The sequence below is a fragment of the Dama dama genome, chromosome 24, assembly GCF_033118175.1.
Source record: "Dama dama isolate Ldn47 chromosome 24, ASM3311817v1, whole genome shotgun sequence".
Lineage (NCBI taxonomy): Eukaryota > Metazoa > Chordata > Mammalia > Artiodactyla > Cervidae > Dama > Dama dama.
In genome coordinates this window covers 51,490,814-51,515,516 of record NC_083704.1, presented here as the reverse complement: position 1 = coordinate 51,515,516, position 24,703 = coordinate 51,490,814, and the positions used below count along the sequence as shown (strand labels likewise).

The 24,703-nt window shown below is 49.6% G+C and overlaps 1 protein-coding gene across 1 annotated transcript in view; it reads left to right on the top strand.

The window, feature by feature from the left end:
* CACNA1D (calcium voltage-gated channel subunit alpha1 D) overlaps window positions 1–24,703 on the top strand; it is a 339,914-nt gene that overhangs the window by 258,865 nt on the left and 56,346 nt on the right. Inside the window, exons 17-31 of the mRNA XM_061128345.1 lie at window positions 2,307–2,421; window positions 2,897–2,966; window positions 3,802–3,868; window positions 4,740–4,887; window positions 7,248–7,377; window positions 10,552–10,611; window positions 10,692–10,751; window positions 13,271–13,377; window positions 15,116–15,203; window positions 15,870–15,977; window positions 16,064–16,116; window positions 17,898–18,044; window positions 19,715–19,916; window positions 21,993–22,151; window positions 23,449–23,559. Of these exons, the coding sequence (XP_060984328.1) occupies window positions 2,307–2,421; window positions 2,897–2,966; window positions 3,802–3,868; window positions 4,740–4,887; window positions 7,248–7,377; window positions 10,552–10,611; window positions 10,692–10,751; window positions 13,271–13,377; window positions 15,116–15,203; window positions 15,870–15,977; window positions 16,064–16,116; window positions 17,898–18,044; window positions 19,715–19,916; window positions 21,993–22,151; window positions 23,449–23,559 (1,625 nt within the window). The remainder of the gene's footprint in view (window positions 1–2,306; window positions 2,422–2,896; window positions 2,967–3,801; window positions 3,869–4,739; window positions 4,888–7,247; window positions 7,378–10,551; window positions 10,612–10,691; window positions 10,752–13,270; window positions 13,378–15,115; window positions 15,204–15,869; window positions 15,978–16,063; window positions 16,117–17,897; window positions 18,045–19,714; window positions 19,917–21,992; window positions 22,152–23,448; window positions 23,560–24,703) is intronic.

The following is a 24,703-nucleotide window of genomic DNA, read 5'->3' as shown; positions in this document are numbered from 1 at the left end:
CTCCTTGATTAATGCTTAGTGAAAGAACAGTTTGGACCGAAGTATGAATACTGCCCCTTGGTCTTCCCTTTTGTATTTTACAGAATCCTAGTCTAGAATCTGCTTCTAAGAAGTCTGTTGGGCTGTTTTCCCCTTCATTTTCTCTGGCTTGTCAGTGAACCTTCTTCAGCCGGTGGAAACCCAAGTGCAAGCCTGTGAGAACAGCACTTTGTACTTCAGAGTCCTCTGTGGAAGCCCGTCTCCCAGCACACACAAATCCTGAGGCAGGGAGCCGCACTGCCCACCCCCGCCCCAAGGGGAGCTCTCCCGCCAGCTTCTCTCCATGCTCCCCTCATCACTTGCGGCTCCTGCTGGAGTTTGGGGTGCGGTTCTCCATCTTGCCAATTAGTACTAGGCGATAAGCTTCCTGAGTCCGCAGTCTCTTTTTGTAGTCACGTCTTTGTGACTTACACCACAAGATCATGCACAGTTGGCTCTTGGTCAGTGTTTGTTAAATGAATGATCAGTATTTTCTTTTCTGTTCTTCTCATGATTAATTCTCTAGGCCACAGCCATATACTGGTTCCAATCTGCAGCAAAGTATTCTCTAGCCACTTTCCCTCCAGTTAGATGTTGTAGTTTCTTTATAGTGGGTGTATCACTCTCTGCAGTCCTTAAATGGTTTGTGGTCTGTTTCCCCCAGCTAGAATAGATGCTACTTGGAAGCCAGGCCTCCAGTCTGTCCTGTTTCCTCTCATGTCCCCGGCTCCCAGAACTCTAACCAGCATGTCAGAGGTGCTTGGCAGGTCTTGTCAGATGAATTCCACAGCACACCAGTGTTTAGGAGGGTCTGGTGGGTAATACCTCTAAATATATCTATTGGGTATTTGCTCTTGCAAACCATCTGTTACAATCTTGTAAGACTTTCCTGTGGTCTGTTACTCTGGGTTTGCTTTCTACTGCTGAAAGAATCTGGTGTCGTCTTAGACTAGAGACACAGTATTTCTTCATTGCCGTCATTAGTAGGAATTCTCAGTGCAGTTATTCCCAGCACTGATCATTTTCTGAGCCACAATTACCCCACGTTCATCAGAGGAGAGCTCATGTTGCCAAATCATCGGCCAGCCCAGAACAAACTGCCTTGCAGCTCTGTTTAATAAGTAATCCTAGTGTATCAGAGGTGTTTTGACAGTCAATAGAATCTACTCACATTTCTACCCTCTTTAAAGACTTGAATAGGTTAGTCAAGCATGACATCCCCTGAAGCTCGCTCATTATCAGTGCCTTGTTAGGTTGTATTTGTTGACATGTTCAGCAACCCACATGAGAATTCAGATTGCGCTGGGCGTGTGGGACCGTGGTGTGCCTCTCCTGTCGCGGGGCTCCTGGGCTTTCATTGTCTTGCATGCAGATGGCCTTGGATCAGCCAGAGGGAAGCATCAGTGAGAAAAGGGAGTCACGTTGACCTGTTTGTTGCCCTCTGATCCCTATGCTTCTCCAAAATGTACTTAACTGCTGGCAAGTAAGAAACAGGCATCTTCAGAGTATGTTTTTGTTTTTTGTTTTTTTTTCAGTCATTCAAGGAAACTACAGAAACAACATTATAGTAAAAGCCAAAAAGCTAGTAACTTGTCCAGTTACCTAACTTTCTACTATTTGAAAAAAGTAAAAATCAACCACAAGAGTCAAAGATGTAGTCACTGTGTGACAATGCAGAAGAACAGGCCGGCACATCTGGCAGTAAGTTAGATGTGCTCTACTCAGTCAGTGTGAAATGAATGAATGAGGTATTTGCAGACTTGGAAGGTCATTTCAAATGAGAAAGGCCCAGAGTGCCTTGTGTGGTCATCATTTGAATAAGGTATAGCCTTTCTTGGGGTCTTATTTTGGAGAGCACACCCCAGATAGATAGGTTGTGGGTGTGCATGTTTTAGAAGAAAGAAAACACAGTGCATAAAGTGAAATGCAACATGCGTAAAAACATTACATTTATGTTACAGATTATTTTATGCAGTGTGTTTCATACCAGTAGATACCTAGATGCACAGACACACACGTAAGACACACATAAAGGGAAATATTGGCATTTGTAGGTTTTCATGGGTTTTAGTGAATCTTAATTTTGCTTCTGGCTAGCTTATCTTCTATAGGTTCTGGTTGTTTTTGTAAAATGGGGCTCCAATCTCCTGGCTTTACCAAGTGAATATAGCACTAGGGGACAGTCAACCTGTCACCAGCCTCTCAAGCACAGGGGTGTGACACTGCCATTGTCGACCCTGTATAGCTGCATTTGGAACCATGTTTCATCCTTAACATTCTCAAATTAGATATTCTACTGAATGTCTTCTTGGCTATTGCAGTAGACAATTTGGCTGATGCTGAAAGTTTGAATACTGCTCAGAAGGAGGAAGCTGAAGAAAAGGAAAGGAAAAAGATTGCCAGGTAACCACCTTTCCCCTGGGGAGGTTTGCTGAATGAAGGCTTTGACCCAGGGAGCCAGTCGTAGGTGCGACCTGTTGGGGCCCCCATGCTACTGCTTTGTGGGGATGGTGGCTGGCCTAAGAGGCTGACCAAGAAAGATGGACTCTTGGGCAGATCCCAGGCCCTTGGCTCTTATTCCCTTGAAGCTGAAAGTACGAGTCACGTCCCCATGCTTAATGAATCTCTGCAGTTAATTCTGGCATCGTAAAATAAATGATGCATCCAATGCTGATTAGCCCTTGAATGAGAATTTTAATAAGATGATCTGTGTTATGAATCCAGTGCACTGAGATGAACTGAGTGTGGGTTGTGCTATATTCTTGCTGTTAGGGTTGTTCCCAATTAAGTAGGCCGCTGTTGATTCAAAATCCTGATTAGTTTTTTTTTTATATAAAATGGGATGGTTACTTGGTTTCTTCTGTTCTCTTCTCTGTAGAAAAGAAAGTCTGGAAAATAAAAAGAACAACAAACCAGAAGTCAACCAGATAGCCAACAGTGACAATAAGGTATAGGTTACATTTTCCGCTTTGTTTTCAAATAATTCTGTGGATATCACCATAAATGTATCACCTTTCTACCATGGCAGTGTTGTGTGTGCTAGTTTAGAGTGAAAGCGTAGCACCGCATCACAGATGCTGGCTTTCTGGGAGGGTCTGCGTGAAGTGGGACACTTAACTGGTAACAGTACTTCAAACAGAGAGCTGGTGTAATACACATTTAACTGGTCTGATACCTTATTTTTTCTTGATTGGAATGGTGTGGTCACACCTGACCAGTGTCCATGTCTTCTCAGTGGGGACTGAAATCAAAGATTGCTAATAGATGTCTGTCCCCGGGGCTGGTGAGGTGTGTCTCAGGATCAGAGGGTTTGGGCACTCAGGGCCCTACTGTGAACACTCAGGCACTGTGTCAGCTGTGGATTTTTCCTTAATTTGTTGATTTATTCACTGAGTCAGTACATCCTTTCTGAATGGTGACTGTGTGTCAGGATTGACCGACACCAGTGAGATCCTCGCTCACCTGGGGCTCACAGTCTAGCGAGGAGGCAGGAACCTGCAAGTTGATTTTCATGTAGCATGTGCACCAGTGCTGGGTGGTGCTGGCTGTCCATGGCTGGGTAGGGGGTGACACCAGTTTGCTCCTCATCTGCCCTCAGACCTTCTCTCTGAAGCAGGGGCATCCTCTAGGGGTACCTGCTCTCCTGACACACTCACACAGCACCCACTTTGGAGATCACACCCCTACCCTGTGCTGAATGGCAGAGTTAGGTCTTTACCTGCCCCTCTCAGGTCTGCTTAAGTGAGAGTCTCCCTTCCTCCCAAGACCTCTCTGTCCTCCCAGGTTACCATCGACGACTACAGAGAAGAGGATGAGGACAAGGACCCCTACCCACCCTGTGATGTGCCAGGTATGCGGCGGACACCAGAGACGGGCTCTCAGCTCTTGAGTGATGGCTTTGTCCTCACGCTGATCAGCGCCTGGGTCTGTAGCCAGCCCAGCTGGGCTCACGCAAGGCTGCTGAGGCTGCTGAGGCCAAGGGTTCGGTCCCCTTGTGGGCTGATTAGCTCTGGTTTTTCTCGGGCGGCTTAGGGAATCCAGACACCTGGTGGTGGGGAGAGAACATGGAGGGGGAGCAGGGCACACGCAGCCCGCACTGGGTATCTCTGCAGGAGGTGGCCAGTGGTCAACACTCACCTGCCACTTGCACCTTGACTGGGGACTTGACGGGCTGCTGGAGGGAGGTCCTGTGGAGTCGGGGCCTGGGAGACTGACAGTGTGTGACTTGAAACCCTACATAGTTTATCAGGCTGAAGCTGAGTGTGGAGGTTGCTGGGGAAGCAGCCAGGTGCTGGGGGGCTGGCACCTTCTCCTGGTGCTCAGACCTTAAACTGCTGGGGGCCTCATTCCTGCAAAGGCACACACTCACCAGATGAGAACGCTTCTCAGCCCCAACCCACACACTCTCAGATCATATTTGGAGGGTTTTGATTAATGTAGCCCACCAGGATCCTATGTCTATGGAATTCTCCAGGAAGGAATACAGGAGTGGGTTGTCATTCCCTCCTCCAGGGGAATCTTCCCAACCCAGGGATCGAACATGGGTCTCCTGCATTGCAGACAGATTGTTTACTATCTGAGCCGCCTGGGAAGCCCTGTGTAAGCTGATATACATTGTTAAAGTTTAAGCCACATTTTCATGTGAAGTTGAAAATTGAGCGTTCAAACCCAAATGCAATCCTTATTTCATGCCTATTGAAAAAAAAGTGTCTCCTTTAAAGTAGGTGAAGAGGAAGAGGAGGAGGAAGAGGATGAACCCGAGGTTCCTGCTGGCCCCCGTCCTCGCAGAATCTCTGAGTTGAACATGAAAGAGAAAATCGCCCCCATCCCGGAAGGGAGCGCTTTCTTCATTCTTAGCAAGACCAACCCGTAAATATCCCCTTTCTAGCCGCGTGGCTGCCCCGTCTCCCCCAGGACCCTGCAGACTGCTTGAGGGTGGCTGGGGGCCGGGGGTTGGGGGGCGGGCAGTGCAAGGGACGATGGTTCACAGCCCGTTTCTGTGCCTGAGCGTTGAGGCCCCCCGTTCCCACTGTCCCCTGTCCTGTTCCAGCCTTGCCTTTGCCCTCTTTTCATCTTTTCCTGGCTTTTCTGTACCCGGACAAGGGCTATAGGGGGGTTACCAGGTCCTGGGAGAAGTGCTATTCCGGACCCGCTCCCACACACTCCCGCACTGGGACGGCAGTGGTGTGGTACTGCGTCTCTGGTGTTCTGTGGGTCGTCACCTGTGAAGTGTTTTCCATCCAAAGGACCCTTTGTTCGTAAGGAAGTCTTTTGCTAAGATGCTGTGGGAGATGAGAGTTTTGACCAATTTCCTGAACATCTTCACTCAGAGGCCCAATGTAGCCGATCACTTCCCAATTGAGTTTGATGGCGATATACCAATATTGCTCAGTGATGTTTTATAAGTGGTAGCTATTCAGTTCAGTTCCGTGATAGCCTGCTTAAAATAGCATTTCTCCTGTTAAAATGATCCAGTGCTTGCCAGGAACTTGGTAATTACTCACAAGTACTGTAAGAGGAAGAGATGTGTTTACTAGCTGGTTTCTAGGTTTTAAATCATCTGGGACAGAGTGAAATGCCAGGAGGAATAGATGGCTCCTGGAAAGGTTGCTGGAATTGCAGAAGCAGTTCTGGGCTGTCAGAGGAGAAATCTGTAAATTCTCAGGCGCCAGGGAGAAGCAAGGCGGGTACAGTTCTTACAGAGTTGAAGATTAGATGGTAATCTATTTTTTTTTTTTATGGGCTTTTTAAAAAATCTTTTTTGAATTTGTTGCGATATTGCTTCTGTCTTATGTTTTGACTTTTTGGCCTTGAGGCATGTGGGATCTTACCTCCCTGACCAGGAATCAAACCTGCACCCCCTGCATTGGGAGGCATAGTCTAATCACTGGACCTCCAGGAATCCCTGGATGGTAGTTTTTATAGCTCACCGTTGTTGAGAGTTTGCGTATCTCTTTTAAAAAGTTATTCAGCCTCCTCACTGATACCTGCAGCTTACTGTGTCTGCTTATATGGGAGGAATGAATTTCATTTGCCCCCAAAGCTTTGAGCACTTCTTGCCCTCACAGCACTGTCAGGCTTTCCCCAGCTGCTGACAGCTTGCCAGCCCTCCAGGGACCACAGCCAGGCATTCAGCAGCCCCAGAAGGAAAAAAACGAAGCAAGACATCACCTTCATATAAAGTTGACTTCTGGTTTTTAAAGTGGAAAAAACTTTTCAAAGGAAAACCTGCATGTATTCTATAGACCAAAAAAAAAAAAAAACCCAACAGTGAAGTTCTGAAGTCAAATACTGATGTTAAGGGAAGTCGGGCAGTGACTGTACTAAGTAGTCCCCGGGAAGTCAGGGGCATCGGGAGAGGCTCTGACGGCCTGCGGAGCTGTTGTGAGGGTCAGGGCTGGGGTGCTGGGCACATGCTGCCCCCCTTGTTTCATGGGACCGGAGGAGCCTGCGATGGCTCTGCCACATCCGGTGCAGGGAGATCCTTGTGAGATTCTTATATGATGATGTGACTTCCACTTGACTTTCTCAGCAGCACTTGTTGTGGGTCAGCTGCCCCCAGCATAGCACTTCTGACAGGATGTCCACACACCCCACTCCCTGAGGTCAGGTCAGGCTGCAGCCTGACTGCTGGGGTCACCCCTGTTCTGTGTGAGCGGCTGCGATGAACTCTGACCTTGGTCTCTGTTCCACGGCAGGAAATGGGAGCTGCTGGGCTTCATGTTACAGTGGGGAAGTGTCACCATCGGACCTGGATTGGAAATGTGCCCTGGTCCCATACTAGCTGAGTCACGTTTCTGGGAACTTGGGGGTGGCAATACCACGGGGCTCCTGGGAGTTTAGCTCCCTGACCAGGGTCAAACCCTGGCCCTTGGCAATGAGAGCGCAGAGTCCTAACCACTAGACTGCCAGGGAATTCCCATAGCGGGGTCACCTTAAGAAAGTTCTTTCACAAGCTGAAGCCTCCGTTTCTTCACCTTTAGAAGGGCGGTGTCCCTGCTTTTCAGGACACGGTGAATGGTCTGTGGGGCTTGTCCACACAGAACCCTCAGGGTTTCGGGGAAAGAATGGTCCGGTGGTTCCAGTTTGCTGGGTGGGGGTTTGGGCGGCACGGGGACAGCCGTCCTCCGCCTGGTCCGTCACCACGGAGTGGCCCCAGCGTGCTGAGAGCGCTGGCCGGCGGGCTCGGGCCCTTCCGGGGCTCATCCGTGCGGTGGCTCTTCCTGCAGGATCCGCGTGGGCTGCCACAAGCTCATCAACCACCACATCTTCACCAACCTCATCCTCGTCTTCATCATGCTGAGCAGCGCCGCCCTCGCCGCTGAGGACCCCATCCGCAGCCACTCCTTCCGGAACACTGTAAGCCCCCAGCGAGGATGGCAGGGCGGGGCCCCCCGGGTCAGCGCTGGGCTCGCAGGCAGAGGCCGGCGTCCAGGCAGGGCCACAGGGGCCACGAGGGTCAAAGCTCAAGGGGGCGCCTCCTTCCCCTGCAGGCATTTTATGCTGCAGATTTGTCTGTGCCAGAGAGGTTTTTTGTTATGGGCACAAACCCTTATTGAATTATATATTTTACACCTAATTTCAGATACTCAGTAGTAACAGTGTATTTAGGAGCCCTGCTTCTCTGCATCACTGCCAACATTTTGATTCCTCTTTTCCCCTTCCCAGTCAAATTCATGTGCACACCTGTTTTGAGGTTTCCTGCTGGTGGCAGCATCCAGCAGAGAGAAAATAAAATCGAAACCTGGTGTGTCACATGCCTGGGGGGCTCTTATTTGGGGTTGGCAGGAAGACTTATCTTATATGGACTCACATTCACACAGCTACTGTTACTGATGAGAAATACAAGTCAGGGAGATGACAGATGGGGACCTGAGGCATTCAGCGGAGAAGGCCGAAGTCTTGGTTAGTTTGGGGCAGGAGGTGGCTTTACAAAAGAGAACAGAGGGTTTAATCTTCTATTAATCAGTTTTCATAGTTCAGGCCTGACTCCCTTGCCTCGCATCTGTGTTGGGCAGAGACTGGTACCTAAGTCAGTTCCTGCCTGAGCAGTTCAGTCTCAGCAGGTCAGCCGTCAGCATTGAGAACAATCCAGAGGCAAGACAGCTTCAGAAGACGGGAGCCTATTGACTGCCGGGCCTCGAGGCTGTAGCGCCGTTTCAGCTGATTTCCCAGAAAGCCGCCCGGGGAGGCAGGCCCACAAGTGTGCACGGCCGTCAGAGGTTGCTGCCTTGCCTGTTGGTACCTCTTTCTGTACAAGAGATTTTTGAGATTTCTGGATTTAGACAAGTCACCGGATCAGTGCCCCATGATTTCAGTTGTGACAACCAAGCCCTGTGCTGTCTTTCCATTTCGTGTGCTTTTGGTTTGAAGCCTGGCAAACCCAGTCTGTGAGACTGATGAGATATGGGCATCCTGATATGAAGATAAAAAGATCTTCCCCTCAAAGCATGATTGGGTGATGTAAAGATGGAGCCCTGAGCCTGTCTCAACCTGTACCCAGGGGTTACAGCTTTTGTTAAGATTCCTGAGGTCTCTATCTAAATGCTCAGATGGAACAGGGCCCAACAGGATGTCATCAGTTCCATCATAAAGATGAGACACAAGGGGAAAAGCTGTTTTGGGAAAAAGTACCATTGTGTGACAGACTAGGTCACAAACTGGTCCTAGAACACAGGTTGACCAAGAGTTTGTTTACCTGCGGGCCTCATGTTCTAATTTTTATTGTAATTACTTCCCCATGGGTTTATTTCCCTGCCGCTTTTTCCAGGAAATGTTATTGTTCTTTTTAAATAGATGTTCACATGAATGTGTGTCTTGCTTTTAAAAATATTGCACTGTTTTTCTTTGACTGTGGTCAGAACAGTTAGCATGAGATTTTCCTTAACAAATTCTTAAGGATACAAGACAGTATCCGTAGCTCTGAGTACCATGTTGGACAGCAGATCTCCAGAGCTTACTCACCTTATGTGGGGAACTTTATGCCCATGTCCACCTGCCCCAGCCCCAACCACCCGTCTGCTTTCTGTGTGTGAGTTTGACTACCTTAGATACATCATATAGCTGGGATCTAGCAGTAGTTTTCTTTTTTTTTTTTTAACCTCAGCTGAGTTATTAGTGAAAAAGAAAAAGTAGGCCGAGTGAACAGAGAACAACCTGAGTCCGAGAGCCTTGACCCTCGGTACCAGGCTGGGTTGTTGGCTCCCCACCCACTTTCAACACACAGAGAGAGCTGCTGCGACCTCGGAGGGGATAAGGGTGAGGGACAAGGCTCCTTGTGGGCGCCCTCCATAGTGTCCTGGAAAAGACCTTTAATTGGCTGGCCAGAAACACAGATACACAAGAAGTGTTCCAGCAAAATTTATAAATCCCCAAATGGAAGCAGTTTGGAAAATGAATAATGCTGTCTGAAGAGAGAACTTCGGGGAGGACAGCTGGCCTTTGAAGCAGAGGTTCTCGCCTTAGTCTCCTAGCAGTGAGGACTCCCCTGGGGTGGGTCCCACATGCACACAGCAGGGCCCAGGCTCTCAACCAGCATCTCAAAGCCCTGGCCCCGTGCTCGGTGATGCAGAGACTGGCCGCCTGGCCTGAGCAGATGCCTCCCTTCTCAGCATCTGCATCTGGGAAATGAACGGAGTCAGCCTGGGCGGGCTCCATGGGTTACCTTCCGGTGCTGGTCTCTTCAGTTCCCCCAAACCGTACAGCCCAACTATCATGAAGATAAGCAGCCAAGGTGGCCGGTCCCACCGGAGGGTCCCAGCTGCCCTGTAGTGGCTGAGGACTTCCTGTGAGCGTCCTCAGTTGACGCCTGCTGCTGTCCGCCTGCCCTCCCTCCTGCCCCTGCAGATCTGTGGAGAAGCAGGGACCCCAGAAGGGGATACAGGACTGCAGCGGCTAGAAAGTCGGTGGTATTTTGGGGAGTGCTGATAAAACGAGCCCAGCAAGGAGGAAACCTGCCTTGAGAGAGAATGCAGTGTTAGACACAGAGGAGCAGGCAGGAGGAAGAGGATCAGTGAAACTCTTCTTGCAGATTTATCCAGCCTGGCACGTCGGTGGAGGAAGGTGTTGGCTCCCTGACTGAATGGGTGGGAATTAGAGGGGACATGACCCCCTTTGATACCACTTATACCTTTGTTTACATTTTCCCTCCAATCTGAAGCTCAGCTGGAGGGCAGCATATTTCATTCTACCAAAAGGGCAGTTAAAGATCTAAAATGTGTGTGAGACTAATTAATCTGACACCACAAGTATCTCATCAGCATCGTGTGCCGATGAACAAAGGTTATTAATAAAACACTTTCCTAAGTGAGCCTCTGCTGCCCAGAACACAGGGGCTGGGAGGGGAGTCAGCAGGAGTGGTCACAGGAGGTAAGTGTGCCCAGAGCTCTTTGATGGGCCGAGTGGGGCCCTTGGAGCATCTTTGCACTTCCCTCCGGGGTGACAGGCTCCTTCCGGGATGACGGGTCTCTGAGCGCATGTGGGCGTGTGGCTTCCGGATGCCGTTTTCTCATCTCCACATGTTGTGCCTTGCAGATACTGGGTTACTTTGACTATGCTTTCACAGCCATCTTTACTGTTGAAATCCTGTTGAAGGTAACGGCTTTTTCATGGATCCTTGCGTACTCTAACGCAGCAGTAGCAATAACGCTGGCAATTCTTTGTTTGCCTTCCAGATGCTAGGTTATGCAGATTATGTCTTCACTGGTACTTTTGCATTTGAGATCGTTTTAAAGGTAACAGGTATCACAGGAGTGTGTTTCAGGGGCCTGCTCCTGTGTGTGACACACGGCCAAGACACGTGATGTGCTTTTGGCTATTTTCAGTTTTTGTCCTCTGTGATCAACCTCCACTTTTTTTTTTTTAAAAAAAAAAACGAAAGGATTTTTTTCCTATAACCATTCAACCTTTTGTTTCTGTTTCTTCAAAAAAAAAAAAAACACTTGAATGCATGTGGGAGCTATTTTGGCTTCCTAATAGTGATTGGGAATTATATTTTGCTTCTTTTTTTTAATATCCTCTGAAATTTGTCAACTGACAACAGATCCAATGCTGTGTGTGAACTTTCTTCCACCCTTCCTGTCCTCGAAGTCAGAGGAAAAGCCTTCCTCCGAGGGAGGAAACGTCTCTCTTGTTTCTTTGACTGCACTATGTTTTTGGTGCCCTGAAATAGTAACACACTATTTTCTTGCAACAAGATTTGCAAGATAACATGGGTCTCTCTGTGTTAAGATATATCTGTTTTAATGGATGGGCTTACATTTACACAAACAAAAAGAGCACCTTCTGGACAGGGTGCCCAGAATGTACTGCCCATGCATGAGCTGCCAGTTGCCATTGCTGCGTGTGGTTTGTGTCCTGGTTTTGAAGGCCACCTTGGGTGAGCCCATCCTCCATTTCTATGGACTTGGAAGTCTGTAGACCTACAGTGGACAGCCCAGAATCCCAGACTTGCCCAGGGGCGTGCATCCTTGATGTCCTGGGGCAGTGTGGCCTGCGACATCTCCTGGTGGGGAGGCACTCGGGGAAATGGGGACTTGTAACCACAAGTTTCTTTAAACCATGTTGGGGTTTTTGTGTGTGCATCTCAGGACAGAAAAGAAGTATTTTCATGTAGACTACTGTGGAACTTGGGCTCTTTACAAAATCTTCTGTAAAATGAAACCTCAGTTAACATTCCAGGCAATAAGAGTATTTAGTTACTTTCTGTCTTTCTCTTTTTTTTTTTTGGCTAATGAAAATATTAGCACAATACCGACCAACCAACCTCTGTTTAAACCTTTGTTAAAAATCTTCTAGATGTTTGAGTTCCTTTTCCTGCCATCAGGTCAGTAAATGTGGTTGAATGTGGTCCGAAGTGAGATGCTGCCTGGATCAGTGAGCAGATTCTACCACCGTCTCCATGGTGACGGGCATCGCAGCAGAAGGCGCAGGGTGTGGGGTGCAACAGTGCCCACCTGGCCTATGCTCCATCCTGAGTTTTCTTTTTTGGTAATTTGCCGTCTCCTCGGACTGAATTTGGAAATGTCATCCTTAGCCTGTTAGCCTGGTTAATTGAGGTTTTATTTTCCTTTCCACATTTTTAAGTTGTTCAATGAAGTGTAGGTACTCTTGGGCTTCAGGGCAAAGAGATACAGGTTTATTTAAAAGAAAAAAACCCCATAATTACTGCTTCTCACTTTTTATGTATTTGCCTCAGTGACTTAAATCTTCCAAATCAATCCTCATTTTGAAGAAATCTTAGAGAGTGGAAAATAAGCTAAAACAAGAGGGATTCCAAAAATGGAGAATCTCTGAGAAGCAGCTGACATTGAAAAGGTGGTTCCTGATAGCCTGGGGAAGGTTTGGAAGGCTTTTTGGTTACTGGGTTACATTTGAAGTGGGCTTTTTGTTGTAGTTTGTGGGTCAAAGAGGATTGATTATTGGCAGTTCCACGTGGTCCAGTATAATTAACTCCCAGCTCTTCCTTTCTGGTACTTATCTGAAAATTCCCCCATCTTTTTTTAAAATAAGCAGTAACTCCATGTGTTTTTCAGTTTTTTCTCTGGGGCATTTGCTCATTAAGCTCCTTGTTTAGGAAGCTCAGTGGGGACCTGCAGTGTGGGCTCCGGGCACTTGGGGCCATGGCTTAGAGAGCAGGTGAGGTACACATAACAGCTTCTGAGCCACACCTGGCACATGCCAGAGTGGCTGGACTTACAGGAGCCCTTTGAAATGGATATATCACTCGGGACTGTTAAGAGCAGCATGGGGCCTGGGGAAATGAAGCCACTGTCTTTGTCAACAGTGTGTGTGAGGCCAGGGCTCAGGCACTTCTAGCCCCACTGAGAAGCCTGGGTTGAAGCAACATGGGCTCTGCTGGCATCTCAGTGGGGCTGGAACTGAGTTTTATGGGGAAGCCAGGTTGTCTGGGCAGTGATTGAATCCTGAGAAACCTGGTCATGTGGACCACTCCTGAGACAGAGCCTTTGGAGGTGCCAATGATATAATCATGTTTGAAATTTGTCATTGTTATAATGAAATCCCAACTGGTGTGTTCTTTTAAAATGTGTTGGAAGTCAACTGCCCTTTGTTCATTTTTGAACAAAGCGTTTGGTTACTCTGCCCTGTTGCTTTGCATTTCTGGCTTCCTAACCCACACTTGTTCATAAAGTCATACTTTGCTCAAGATTTTGTAAAGAGCCCAGGTTTCTTTTCCCCTGGAAAGAAGAACAAAGAGGAAAAAACACTAAATCACTTATGATTCTGCTCACAGATGACGACCTTTGGCGCTTTCCTCCACAAAGGCGCTTTCTGCAGGAACTACTTCAACTTACTGGATATGCTGGTCGTTGGGGTGTCTTTGGTGTCATTTGGGATCCAGTAAGTATTGTGTGTGTGTGTGTGTACACGCAGGGCTGTTGGGCAGGCAGGTCTATGTGAGGGGCTTCCCTGGTGACTCAGATGGTAAAGAATCTGCCTGCAATACAGGAGACCCAGGTTCAATCCCTGGGTCAGGTAGATCCCTGGAGAAGGGAATGGCAACCCTCTCCAGTATTCTTGCCTGGAGAATTCCATGGACAGAGGAGCCTGGAGGGCTACAGCCCGTGGGGTGGCACAGAGTCAGAGACAACTGAGTGATTAACAGCTTTATAAAGCCTAGGCATCATGTTGATGGTGGCGTTCAGTTAACTGGAAAGCTTAATTTGTGCCCATACCAGAAAGAATTGTGACAGCACGTGCTTCGTTGTGCTTCTGTTTTTCTGTTTATGCCATTTGCTGGGTTGTGCTCACTATTCTCTGTGATTTTTTTGTTTTGTTTTCAAAAGAGGGTGAAGGAAGTCTAAACTAGGAGGGAGGGCAGCTGGGCTCTAGCCTGGGGTCTCCATGGATTCTTCAGGTGCTGGGGGGCCTCCTTTCCTGAGATCTCCATTCCACTTCTGAACATGAAGGGTAGCATGAGGTGGCCTCTTTAGCCCTTCCAGCTTGAAGATCAAAGGCTTCTTTCCTTCCAGTCTCTCAAATTTTTATCTGGGAAGGGCAAAGCTGCAAGTTAGAGCCTCAGGGCCTTTCCATGGCGTTGAGTGATTTCTAGTGGGGAATAACCGCAGCTGCACCCCGCTTGCCATACCTGGGGGTATGAGGCAGAAGCTCCAGTGGGAGCGTCTAGGGGTGGCTTCGCTTTCCTGCGGACTTCAAAGCACTTCTGCTCTGGTGCTGACCACCAGTGCCTCCGTAGAAGAGCCCTGTGTGCACACAGCCTCTGAACTAAAGGTGAACAAGAGTCTGTGTCCCCATCAGAAGATGTGAGGACCCCTGCTGAAGCTGCCCTGTGCTAAGCGTCTCCCTCACCTCCCTTCAGTGCCCAGGGTGGGGAGCCATGTAGCCATAGCCTAGACGGACATTCTCACGAGTATCTCTGCAGCTCCTGGGGGTTCCTGGCTGTGCCTGGCTCTCTGCCCCCACCCACTGCCTCATGAGAGCTCGTGCTCTGGCCATACTCAGCCACCTGCCATTCTCCACCAGCTGCAGCCTCCCTTCTAGGGCCTGCGTAGGTGCTGCCCTCCTCTGCTGGAGCCCCTTCTCCGTTTGTCTAGGTAACCCCATCACCCCTAGGTGCTCACCTGGCTATCACCTCCAGGGCACCTTCCCAGGGCCCCACCGAGGCTCGCTCCCCCGGCTGCCTACCCTCTGTTGTCACTCCTGCACACTGGCTTGCAGTTGCCCATCTCTCCCACCCAGCAGCAGCCTCCTTGAAGGCCAGGGAAGCCCAGCATCAGAGCAGCACAGCAGGGCCTCCAAACTTAGAAAACCAACCAAACCAGCACAACCCAGCCAGGTCACGCCGAGAGCAGACATCAGGTGGAAAGAACCAGGCGCACCCAGAGTCACAGCTCTGCTGCATCAGCTGTGTGACCCTCAGGGCTCCGTGAGTTCCGATCCAGGACTGTGGTGGAGTATGGACTGGAAGGAGGAGAGCCGTCCTCCTGTGGGGCTGTGGGGAGAGCTTGGCTCTGCTCCACGGGGTCCCACCATCCCCACACTGCAGTGAAATCATCTCGCAGCATTTTAGCAACTTGATACACTCTGCTTGCTTTCTTTCCTCTGTTCTTTCCCTTAGATCCAGTGCCATCTCTGTTGTGAAGATTCTGAGGGTCCTAAGGGTCCTGAGGCCACTCAGGGCCATCAACAGAGCGAAAGGACTTAAGGTTTGAATTCCTCCCGAGGCTGGGCTAGCTTTGGTCAAGGTTAGCTACCATCACTGACTTTCCTGGGCCGGAGCTGGGCTGAGGCCTGATGGATTTTTTTAAGTGGGTTTTGGCTTAGAAAAGAACATTTCTAGTCAATGAGGCTGGCTCTCCCAGGCGCTGGTAGCATTTTAAAAATTGCTATTTTAAAATTTTTGTTAATTTAAAATATTTTTCTTTATCTGACTACGGTCATACTTTATTACTTTTTTCATTATTAATAGTATTCCTTTGGGTTTAGTTCAGTCTTTAGCTCTGTTCTTAGGGAGTTTGTACAAAAGGCCAGAGGGTTTACATTTTCCCAGGTCCTCTGATGGGGTGCGTAAGAGGGGCTCGTGTGCCAGGCGCGGCTCTGCCCCATGGCTCTTCTACCCTAAGCTCACTGCTTTTAAGGAAACCAAGGAGCGGCTTCTTACAGGGCATCCCTCCCAAGTGGCCACGGTGCACTGAGGGGAACTCGCCATAGATCACTGCCTGCAAGACAAGGCATAGAGGACTGTCAAGTAGGAAACTCATGTAAAAATGCACATAATCGTAGAAAGTCTTGGCTGATGTTAGTTCTCCCTGTGGCTAAAATAGCACAGTCAGGTAATGGCCCCCTGTCTGCTCCCCACCCGTCCTCCCCAGCACGTGGTCCAGTGTGTCTTCGTGGCCATCCGGACGATTGGCAACATCATGATCGTCACCACGCTCCTCCAGTTCATGTTCGCCTGCATCGGGGTCCAGCTCTTCAAGGTACAGGGCAGGGCCCTTGAGCACGGAGCCGAGCCCGTCTCTTCAGGGGGAACCAGAGTTTGACTGCCTGTCTGTTTTGTGTCCAGGGAAAGTTCTATCGCTGCACAGACGAAGCCAAAAGTAACCCCGAAGAATGCAGGTCAGTGTCCTGAACGTTGTTGCTGTTTAGTCACGAGGTCATGTCAGACTCTTCGCGATGTTAGGGGCTGCCGCCCGCCAGGCTCCTCTGTCCAGGGGGTTCTCCAGGCAAGAATACTGGAGCCGGTTGTCGTTTCTCTCTCCAGGGGATCTTCCCAGACCGGGGGTTGAACTCATGTCTCTTGCATTGGCAGACAGATTCTTTATCACCGAGCTGCCCAGGAAGCCTGCCCTGAATGTGGGAGTGGGGAATTTGGAAGAACAGATAGAGAGCTTCAAGGATTTGTTCATGTTTAGTGTCTCTGAAGGTTTTGTTGTAGAGGACAAGAGTCCTGAGAGCTCAGCTCCTAGCTGAGGAAAGATGGAGGAGTTGGTTTTGAGGTGAAATTCACAGAACATAAACTTAACCTCTTCAGACTGCACAGTTCAGTGGCATTTCATACAACCCTATTGTAATATGAGCGACGCCTCAGACCAGTTCCGAAGCTTCTGATCACCCCTAAAGAATGGACACACGGGGAATTCCCCATTTTCCCCAGTGCTAAGACTCCACACTCCCAATGCAGTGGGCTCAGGTTTGATCCCTGGTCAGCAAACTAGATCCCACACGCTGCAACTAAGACCTGGTGCAGCCAAATAAATACATTTTTTTGTTTTTGTTTTAAAAAGAAACAAAGATTCCTTATATTTTAAAAAAGAGAGTGACTGGACCAATGACTTTTGATGTCAGTAAACTGAGGGGTTGGCACTAAAACCTAAAATAACAATTAGCTCCCCCTACAGCCACGTAGCCAAGCTTTTCCTCAAACCAGAACTCAGAGCTTGACCTGCCAGAGTCCAGGATCTGGCCCCCTCTGCTGACAAGTCCCAGGCTGCTTCTCCCCACTTGCTCCCCTCACCCGCAGTTTGGTCTCATTTTCATTCACAGTAATGGTGACAGGAGAGAGCAGGTGGTAAATACTCTTTTCTCTTGCCCCAGCTCATCCACATGACTCTGAAGGCAGACCCAGAAACCGCAGCCTGAAGTGCTGAGACCTTAGCATAGACGTTCGTGTGTCCCTGTCCTGAGATGTCGCCAGCCAAGGCTGGGCTGCTTGCCCTGGTGCTCAATGGGCACTTCTTTTCAGTAGTCAGTGCCCTCAGAGACTTATCTGACTGCCGTGTGGCCGTGGCTGTGGGCTTTGGGGGCCCCGTTCACACCGTGGGTTGGCGGGGCGCCCATGGAGGTGATAGCATGGAAGCCTTCCCTTCCCTCACTATGTCAGCCTCCACATCTATGGAACAAAGATGCTGGAACCCTTCCAGAAGTGAGATTGTATGAGAAATACTGTGTGCCAGCAATTACAGAGTTCTTTTGGATAGAGGACTGGGAATATTGTTAATATCAGAAAAGGAATTCGATTAAAACTAAGACAGAGATAAGAGGATGCTTGGGCTGGTTTCCAAGAGCTGTGGAATTCCGCACAGCCAAAGCTCTTGGTTCTTCATTGCACACTTGGAGCCCGTTGTAGGAGGGATGGTTCTTGTTCAGTAGTTCTCCTTTGTGGTCAGACATGTGCTAGGTGTCTGCTTGGTTGCTCTGGAGAATACTCCTTTATCTGGTTATTTGAACGGTGGAGTAGACTAAACACAGGCCAGGATTCAGAGAAGGGCAGCCTGTGCTGTGTTCAGACCTGTGGCCTGGCTGTGGACCGAGCGTGATGATGCCCGGGGTTGTGGAGGGATTGGGGCGGCGACTCATTCCATATCCAGCTTGGGTGACCTGATCTCTTTCCTGTCTAGGGGCCTCTTCATCCTCTACAAGGATGGGGATGTTGATAGTCCTGTGGTCCGTGAGAGGATCTGGCAAAACAGCGATTTCAACTTTGACAACGTCCTCTCGGCTATGATGGCTCTGTTCACGGTCTCCACGTTCGAGGGCTGGCCCGCGTGAGTACCGGGACCGTGTGTCTCCTAGGGATGCCCCTGCTGCTTCGCAGGCACTCTGGGCTGAGCCGTCTCTCCTGGAGTGAGTCCTGCCGCTTTTCTCCAGCGTTGCAGGCCTCTTCTCTGACTTTGTAACTTTGGGCCACTTAGCAGTCACTTCCTGATGCACAGGGCCCCTCTGTCTGAGTTGGTGAATGATTCACCTCTATGGGCAGCTGCAAGGACTCTCAGATTTGAGAAGCCGGGATGGGGTGAAGGGGGCCTCCCTGGATGGGAATGGGGAGTCCCCAGAGGCATTTTTCAGGCCAGCCCCTGTGTCGCCCCATCAGTAAAGCCGCCGTTACGCTGTCCTAAAGAGGCCCTTGATAGTGTCCCAGACTGTTTGTTCGTTCACTCCGAGTCCTGATACGTACCAATGTGTCGTGTCTTTCATTGATGCACTCACTCAGTCATTCATGAAGTGTGCTCTTGATATTAGCTCCCGGCAACACACTGTATTAAGCCCCGTGGAAGAAACAGAGCTGTCTAGACATGGTTCCCCCTTTCAAAGCCGGCATCTAGTCAGTGTCCTCAAACAAGCCAGGCACGAGAGGCCTGCTGCGTCAGTGACATGGGTTTGAGGAATGACTTGGGTTGTGATGGGTGAAGTAAGGAAAAGGGAAGGAAGTGGAATACAGAAGGAGAGTCTCTTACACCTTTCTTGTTCTCTGGTCTCTGATGGCACTCCAGCTCCTGCCACCAGAATATACATACATTGATGGTGTTCTGCATGTCAGGTTGTCACGCCCAGAGGAGCTATGCAGGGTGGATGGGCTGGCAGGACTCTCTGGATGCGTGGAGTGCCTGCAGAGTAAGAGGACAGTCCAGTGGGGCTTGGCCCTGGGAGGAGGCGAGCATGGGGCGAGAGCCTGCTCTCTCCAGAGGCGCTGGCTGTGGCCTCAGATTTTAAACATGGCACTTTAGGAAATCTGATGGCAGCTGCCACCAGGGATGGTAGGAAAATGAATGAGCTTGGGGCTCAGGGCAGGTGGGCTCCACTCTGACTCTGCCCCCCCCCAGGACCTTGACCTTGGACACTGAGACCCCTCCCTGAGCTTCTGTAAGATAGGACTGCAGGGTGTCCACCTTTCCAGATGGATGTGCAAGCATCCAGCACAGGGCAGCGTGTGGTTAGTGCTCAGAAAGGCTGCATCTGCATGGGAATGGGCGTGAATTGAATTGGAGGTTGCTGCAGTAATTTCCCCTCCTTCTGCTCAGAGTTCTGCTTGGCACATATTTCACTGTAGTGCCTGCTTCAGTTTGGAGAATCTCTTGTAGTTCTTTGAAATTTCCCTGGCTGCGTACTCGTGCTCTTGTGTTTATAGCTTTCAGTTCCGCTAAAGACGTCCATGTGATGTCCTTCCTCTCTTCTGTCTGTGACTAGAAAGGAGCATTATTTAATACTTGTAAATCTTTCTTGGTCCTCAGAGCAATCAGTCGACAAATACATCCCAGGTGCTCCCTCCTCCCCCAAGTGCTGGGCTGCCTGGCCTGATGCTCAGGAGGCTTCCTGGGGGATCACTGTGTATCCAGGGGACTAGGGGTGGGCTCCTACTGAGGGGTCCCGCTCTCTGTGTCCCCAGAGGCACTCAGAAGGCAGCAGGGCTGGTGCTGACTGGTTCTCTGCTCTCCAGGTTGCTGTACAAAGCCATCGACTCGAACGGAGAGAATGTGGGCCCCATCTACAACTACCGCGTGGAGATCTCCATCTTCTTCATCATCTACATCATCATCGTTGCATTCTTCATGATGAACATCTTCGTGGGCTTCGTCATCGTCACGTTTCAAGAGCAGGGAGAGAAAGAGTATAAGAACTGTGAGCTGGACAAAAATCAGGTTAAAGTCACACACTGTTTGGGCTTCTGTCCCTTGAGCTAAAGAGGACTGATTTCTCTTTTGATGGCTTTCCCCACGTACAGAGCAGGGTGCCCACCTGCTCTCTGCCCCTGGGACTCAGGACCTGCTCAGAGCACTCTCAGCCAATCTGAGTCATCAGTGTTGAGAGTTAGTTTCCCAGAGACAGATGAGGCTGTGATTTTTAAATTTACCCCCACAAGTGGGTGAGAAGCCAGAGTACCTTGGCCGCCTTGTGTGGTCGTGACCTACCTGTGACAGCTCAGAGTCATGCAGGGTGGTGTGGCCTGGGGACAGAGAGCACCCCTTGATATTCACATAGTCCCTGGCAGGGCATAGCCTTGAATCTTCTCAACCTTGGGTCTGTTGATGCTGGAGGCTGGATAATTCTTTGTTGTGCTTCCTGTGCATGGTTTAGAAGCATCACTGGCTTCTACCCACTAGATTCCAGTAGCACCTTCTGCACCACCACCCCCCAATTCTGCACCACTTTTGGTGACAAGCAAAAACATCTTCAGACATTGTCAAATGTCCCCTGGTTGAGCACCACTGACTTAGAAGGAAGTACCCTCAAACCACAGGGAAAGATGCTAACTTGAACCTTGAGACCAAGATTGCACTGGCATCACTTTCCCTTGACCCTGCACCTCGTTTTAACTAAGCTGACAGACAGGGGGGCCTTTGGCTCTGCTCACTTGATGATGTGAGAGGGCTGGAAGACCGGGTCTGGTTGTCTTCTCCATGAACCTGCTATGTGACTGTGGGTGCATCCCCCCTCCTGTCTGGGTTAGCCCCCTTATCTCTTATAAATTGAGGACATGAATGAGTTAACTTTCAGCCCTGAAAGTAGTCTGTGAGACGGAGATTATGTTACAGGAATTTCCCCCAGGCCCTCTATCAGTAGCCATCTCTGTTTGATGACTACATAGTGAGCAAGGGTCATCTGCCAGCCCGGGCTTCCTGGGGGGAAGTGGCTGTGCACAACGAGGCTGTCTGTCTCAGGCTGCAGCCTCCCCGCCAGGGGAAACACGAGGACCGCCAGGTTTGCAGGGAGATGTCACCCTCGTCGGGTGCACCTGCAGATCATATCAGCCACAGTCTGAGGGAGGCCTGGCCCAGCTCTTCACCTTCCTGACCACCGCCAAGGAAGAAGAGCATCAGGGCAGGACCCAAACCGCAGCTGAGCTCAAACTAGGTCACCGCAAGGTCCCAAAGAGGCTCTGATCAGGGGTCCCAAGAGGCAGCACGTGAAGTCATGGCAGAGCCAGGCCTTGGATGGAGAGAGCCTGTCCGAAGTCAGAATCCAGAGACAGAGTCGAGAATAGGGGTCAGTGAGGACCAAGGAGCCAGGAGGGTCTGATGCTGAGCTGAAGGCTCTCGGGGCTGGAGGCTCCTCTAGGCCGGCTGCACATGGCGCACTGGTCACGGCCCCCATGTGAGTGCCTGGGGCAGTGCCCTGGCTGTCATCCCAGACCACGTCCTGGGGTTCTTAGATGAACTCAATGAGCTCCTGAGCCTCAAAAGTTCTCAGCAGACACTCCGCTCACTCACCACTAGATGCTCAGGGTTAACACCCTCGCTCTCCTTCTGGGAGATGTCTCATGTGGGTCCCTCCTGGAGCAGCCAGGGACCTCCAGTCTCAGGGAATCAGCCCAGCCCCTCTGATTCTTGAGGATTTCCTTGCCTCTCATTACTTGGCTTCTTTTCCTGGGAAGGAGAATTCCACCAGCATTGAGGAAGGGCAGGTAGAGATGGGGGTCGAAGCCTTGCATCTCTGCTTAATGCACTACAGGACCTCAGTCTTTTAATAAGTAAAATGAAAGCACACTGGCTGCTCCGCTTACCCTCCAAGGCTGCTGTGAGGAGCAGACGAGGGGATGGATCTGGGGGTCCATTGTCAGTGATGCTGAGTGGTACCCTTGGGGGTTGCTATGGCGATTTCCCATCATCCGGGGTCCTTCCCAGTAGGTGTGCACCGGCTTTTCAGGGCAGACGAGAACTGTGTCCTTTTTCCATAGACGTGCTCAGGACCCCCGTTGCTCTTTTCTACCGTTGCAGCGTCAGTGTGTTGAATACGCCTTGAAGGCACGTCCACTGCGGAGATACATCCCCAAAAACCCCTACCAGTACAAGTTCTGGTACGTGGTGAACTCCTCGCCTTTCGAATACATGATGTTTGTCCTCATCATGCTCAACACACTCTGCTTGGCCATGCAGGTAAAAATGGAGACAGTCACGTGGATCACATGTGGGCCTTCGGCGCAGCCCCATGCCCCAGATCCTGAGGGTGGAATGCCGCCCCCTCACAAGAGGAAGGCTTTGCTTTTCTGATGAGTCTGGGCTGCAGTTTGGCCAGACTCCCATTCTGGCTAACAGTTGCCAGGGCAGGAGTTTACAGGCACTCTTTTGCATAAGAGACTGATTATGTATACATTGTGACCATCAGTGACACATCTGTGGAGCCCTAGCATGGCCTTCCAGTCTGTAAACCTTTCCTGTGGGCTCCTGTGGCCAGGGGGTGGGTGAGGACTAAAGCTCTGTCAGTGTGGAATTGAAAAGACAGGGGTTTCAATCCCGACTTGACTCCTCAGCCCCTGGGTGATCCAGGAAAAGTTATTTACATCCCCCAGGACTGGCTTTCTTTGTTGGTAAAGTGGGAGACAGAGTTGATGCTGGATGACTTGTGTCAGGCGCTTTGCTCTGGGACCGTCTCAGAGTGACATTCTTATCCTCAAGTCGCTCTCAGCATGGCGGTGGGAAACTTTCTGGTTCGTGGAGTATGGAGTCTGACCTGTGTGACCTCCGCTCCTTGTTCATGCTGGGAGCAAGAGCTGCAAGTCCTGTCAGCTGGCCACGTTCAGTTACAGAGTGGGTCTGACAGAGTTTCCAGCACTCACATTGCCTGATGGCGGTTGCACCAGGACAAGAGTGGCCAAGGTCTAGTTTCAGTTTCCCACTGACTGTAAGGATTTGAGCAAACCATGTTGTCTGGAAAATGGCTCTAAAGACAGCCAAGGATACATTTTCTGGCCCTTTCCTTAACTTGAGGAATTCTTTATGAACGAAAAGGATCCTCTGCTGATGTAGGGAAAAGCATAAAGTCAAGATTATACTGATTTTGATTGAACATAGGCCTAAATGGCATAAAATGTATACCTAATTGAATCCTACCTTTGTCCATAGACCTGTGGGTGTGTTCTGCATTGTACCTGGGTCAAGGCCCTGAATATAAACCCTGTCAGGAGAAAGGGTGGATTCCCTTTATCCTGAGCAGAGGAAATGGATGTCTTTCCCCTTCATTGTTCAGTCACCCTCATCTTGTTGAGGCCTCCTGTGCTTGTGGGGGGTCAGCCATATGCCCTCGCAGGGTCAGTGGGATCACTGGGAGAGGGTGCTAGATGGGGAGGTCACCTCCATGTCCAAGTGTGGGACGGATGGTTGCTGAGGGCTGGGGAGGCTCCTTTTGCAAATCTGGAGCAGACCCTGAGAACTGTGCCTCCGCCTCCATCCACAGCACTACGAGCAGTCCAAGATGTTTAATGACGCCATGGACATCCTGAACATGGTCTTCACCGGGGTGTTCACTGTCGAGATGGTTTTGAAAGTCATTGCATTTAAGCCTAAGGTAAGTTGCTGAAGTCACTTGTCAAGGGCTGTTGCTGAATCACCTCCGAGAACTGCTTACTTCCTGTTAGTTTTGTGTTTCTGGATTATGCTGAATGGTTCTGGCTGTTAACTAGGTTATCATCTGATAAGGGCATCTATGTACGCAGGGGAAAATAAATCTGCAAAAACAAAACCTCATAAAAACAATTCTGAGAAAAAGAAAAGAGAATTAGGAATTTGCACAATAAAGATTGTTTTGAAACCGGATTTTTTGTTTCCAGAGGAGTATGCATCACACTGTCTCAGAGAAACTTGCCTCCTTACTTGAGCATTGGAGACACTGCTTTCACATAACCCATCAGAGATAATTCTGCCCTGATGTTACTTTTAGATTTCCAGCATAAAAACTTCAGTTTTCTTTGTTCTTGGTCTACAGCATCTTTTTCACCTTTTATGGAAAATTCAACCAGCTGCAGACCTCTCAGAGCCATACCATCTTTCGTTTGTTTAATTTAGAAAAATTTCTCTTTACTTTAAGACAAAACAAGACATGCATTTTAAACTGTGTTGGACTGCTCTGCATATTCTGTCCCCTTTAGGAGGCCATGCATCCAGTCTACAGTTGTCAATGTGTGTAGTATAAGAGACAGATAGTACAGTATGGAAAAAGATGCACAAATCTGGAAGCAGACTGGATTCAAATCCCCAAGCGAGTGACTTCACTGTTCTGTGACTCCCATTTCCTCATCCATGAAATGAGGACATGAGTAGTCCTGTTTGATAGCATGATTTAGAGGAGTAAGAATCTCTCTGTGTGCCGTAGCTTACAGGAATGCCTGGCCTGGCACATAGTCCCATGCTGTAGATATGCCAGGACTGTCACTGTGACCACTACCGTCCTCCTCAGCAAGCAGTGATGTTCCCTTGTCCTAAAACTCTAGACGGAGGAGCATATCCAGGCTCAACTGTGGGACATCTAACCCTCAGTTTCTTTACTAGCAAACCCTCCACCCATCCAAGTTAGAGAATGAGTTTAGTGATCCCCAGTATTTGTTCATCGGTGTGGAAAGTATCTGACAATACTGATCTAAGTAAGACCTGGATTATGAAACGATGGTCTCACATACCCCATACTTCAGTGGGATTCTAATTCAGAACTGTTC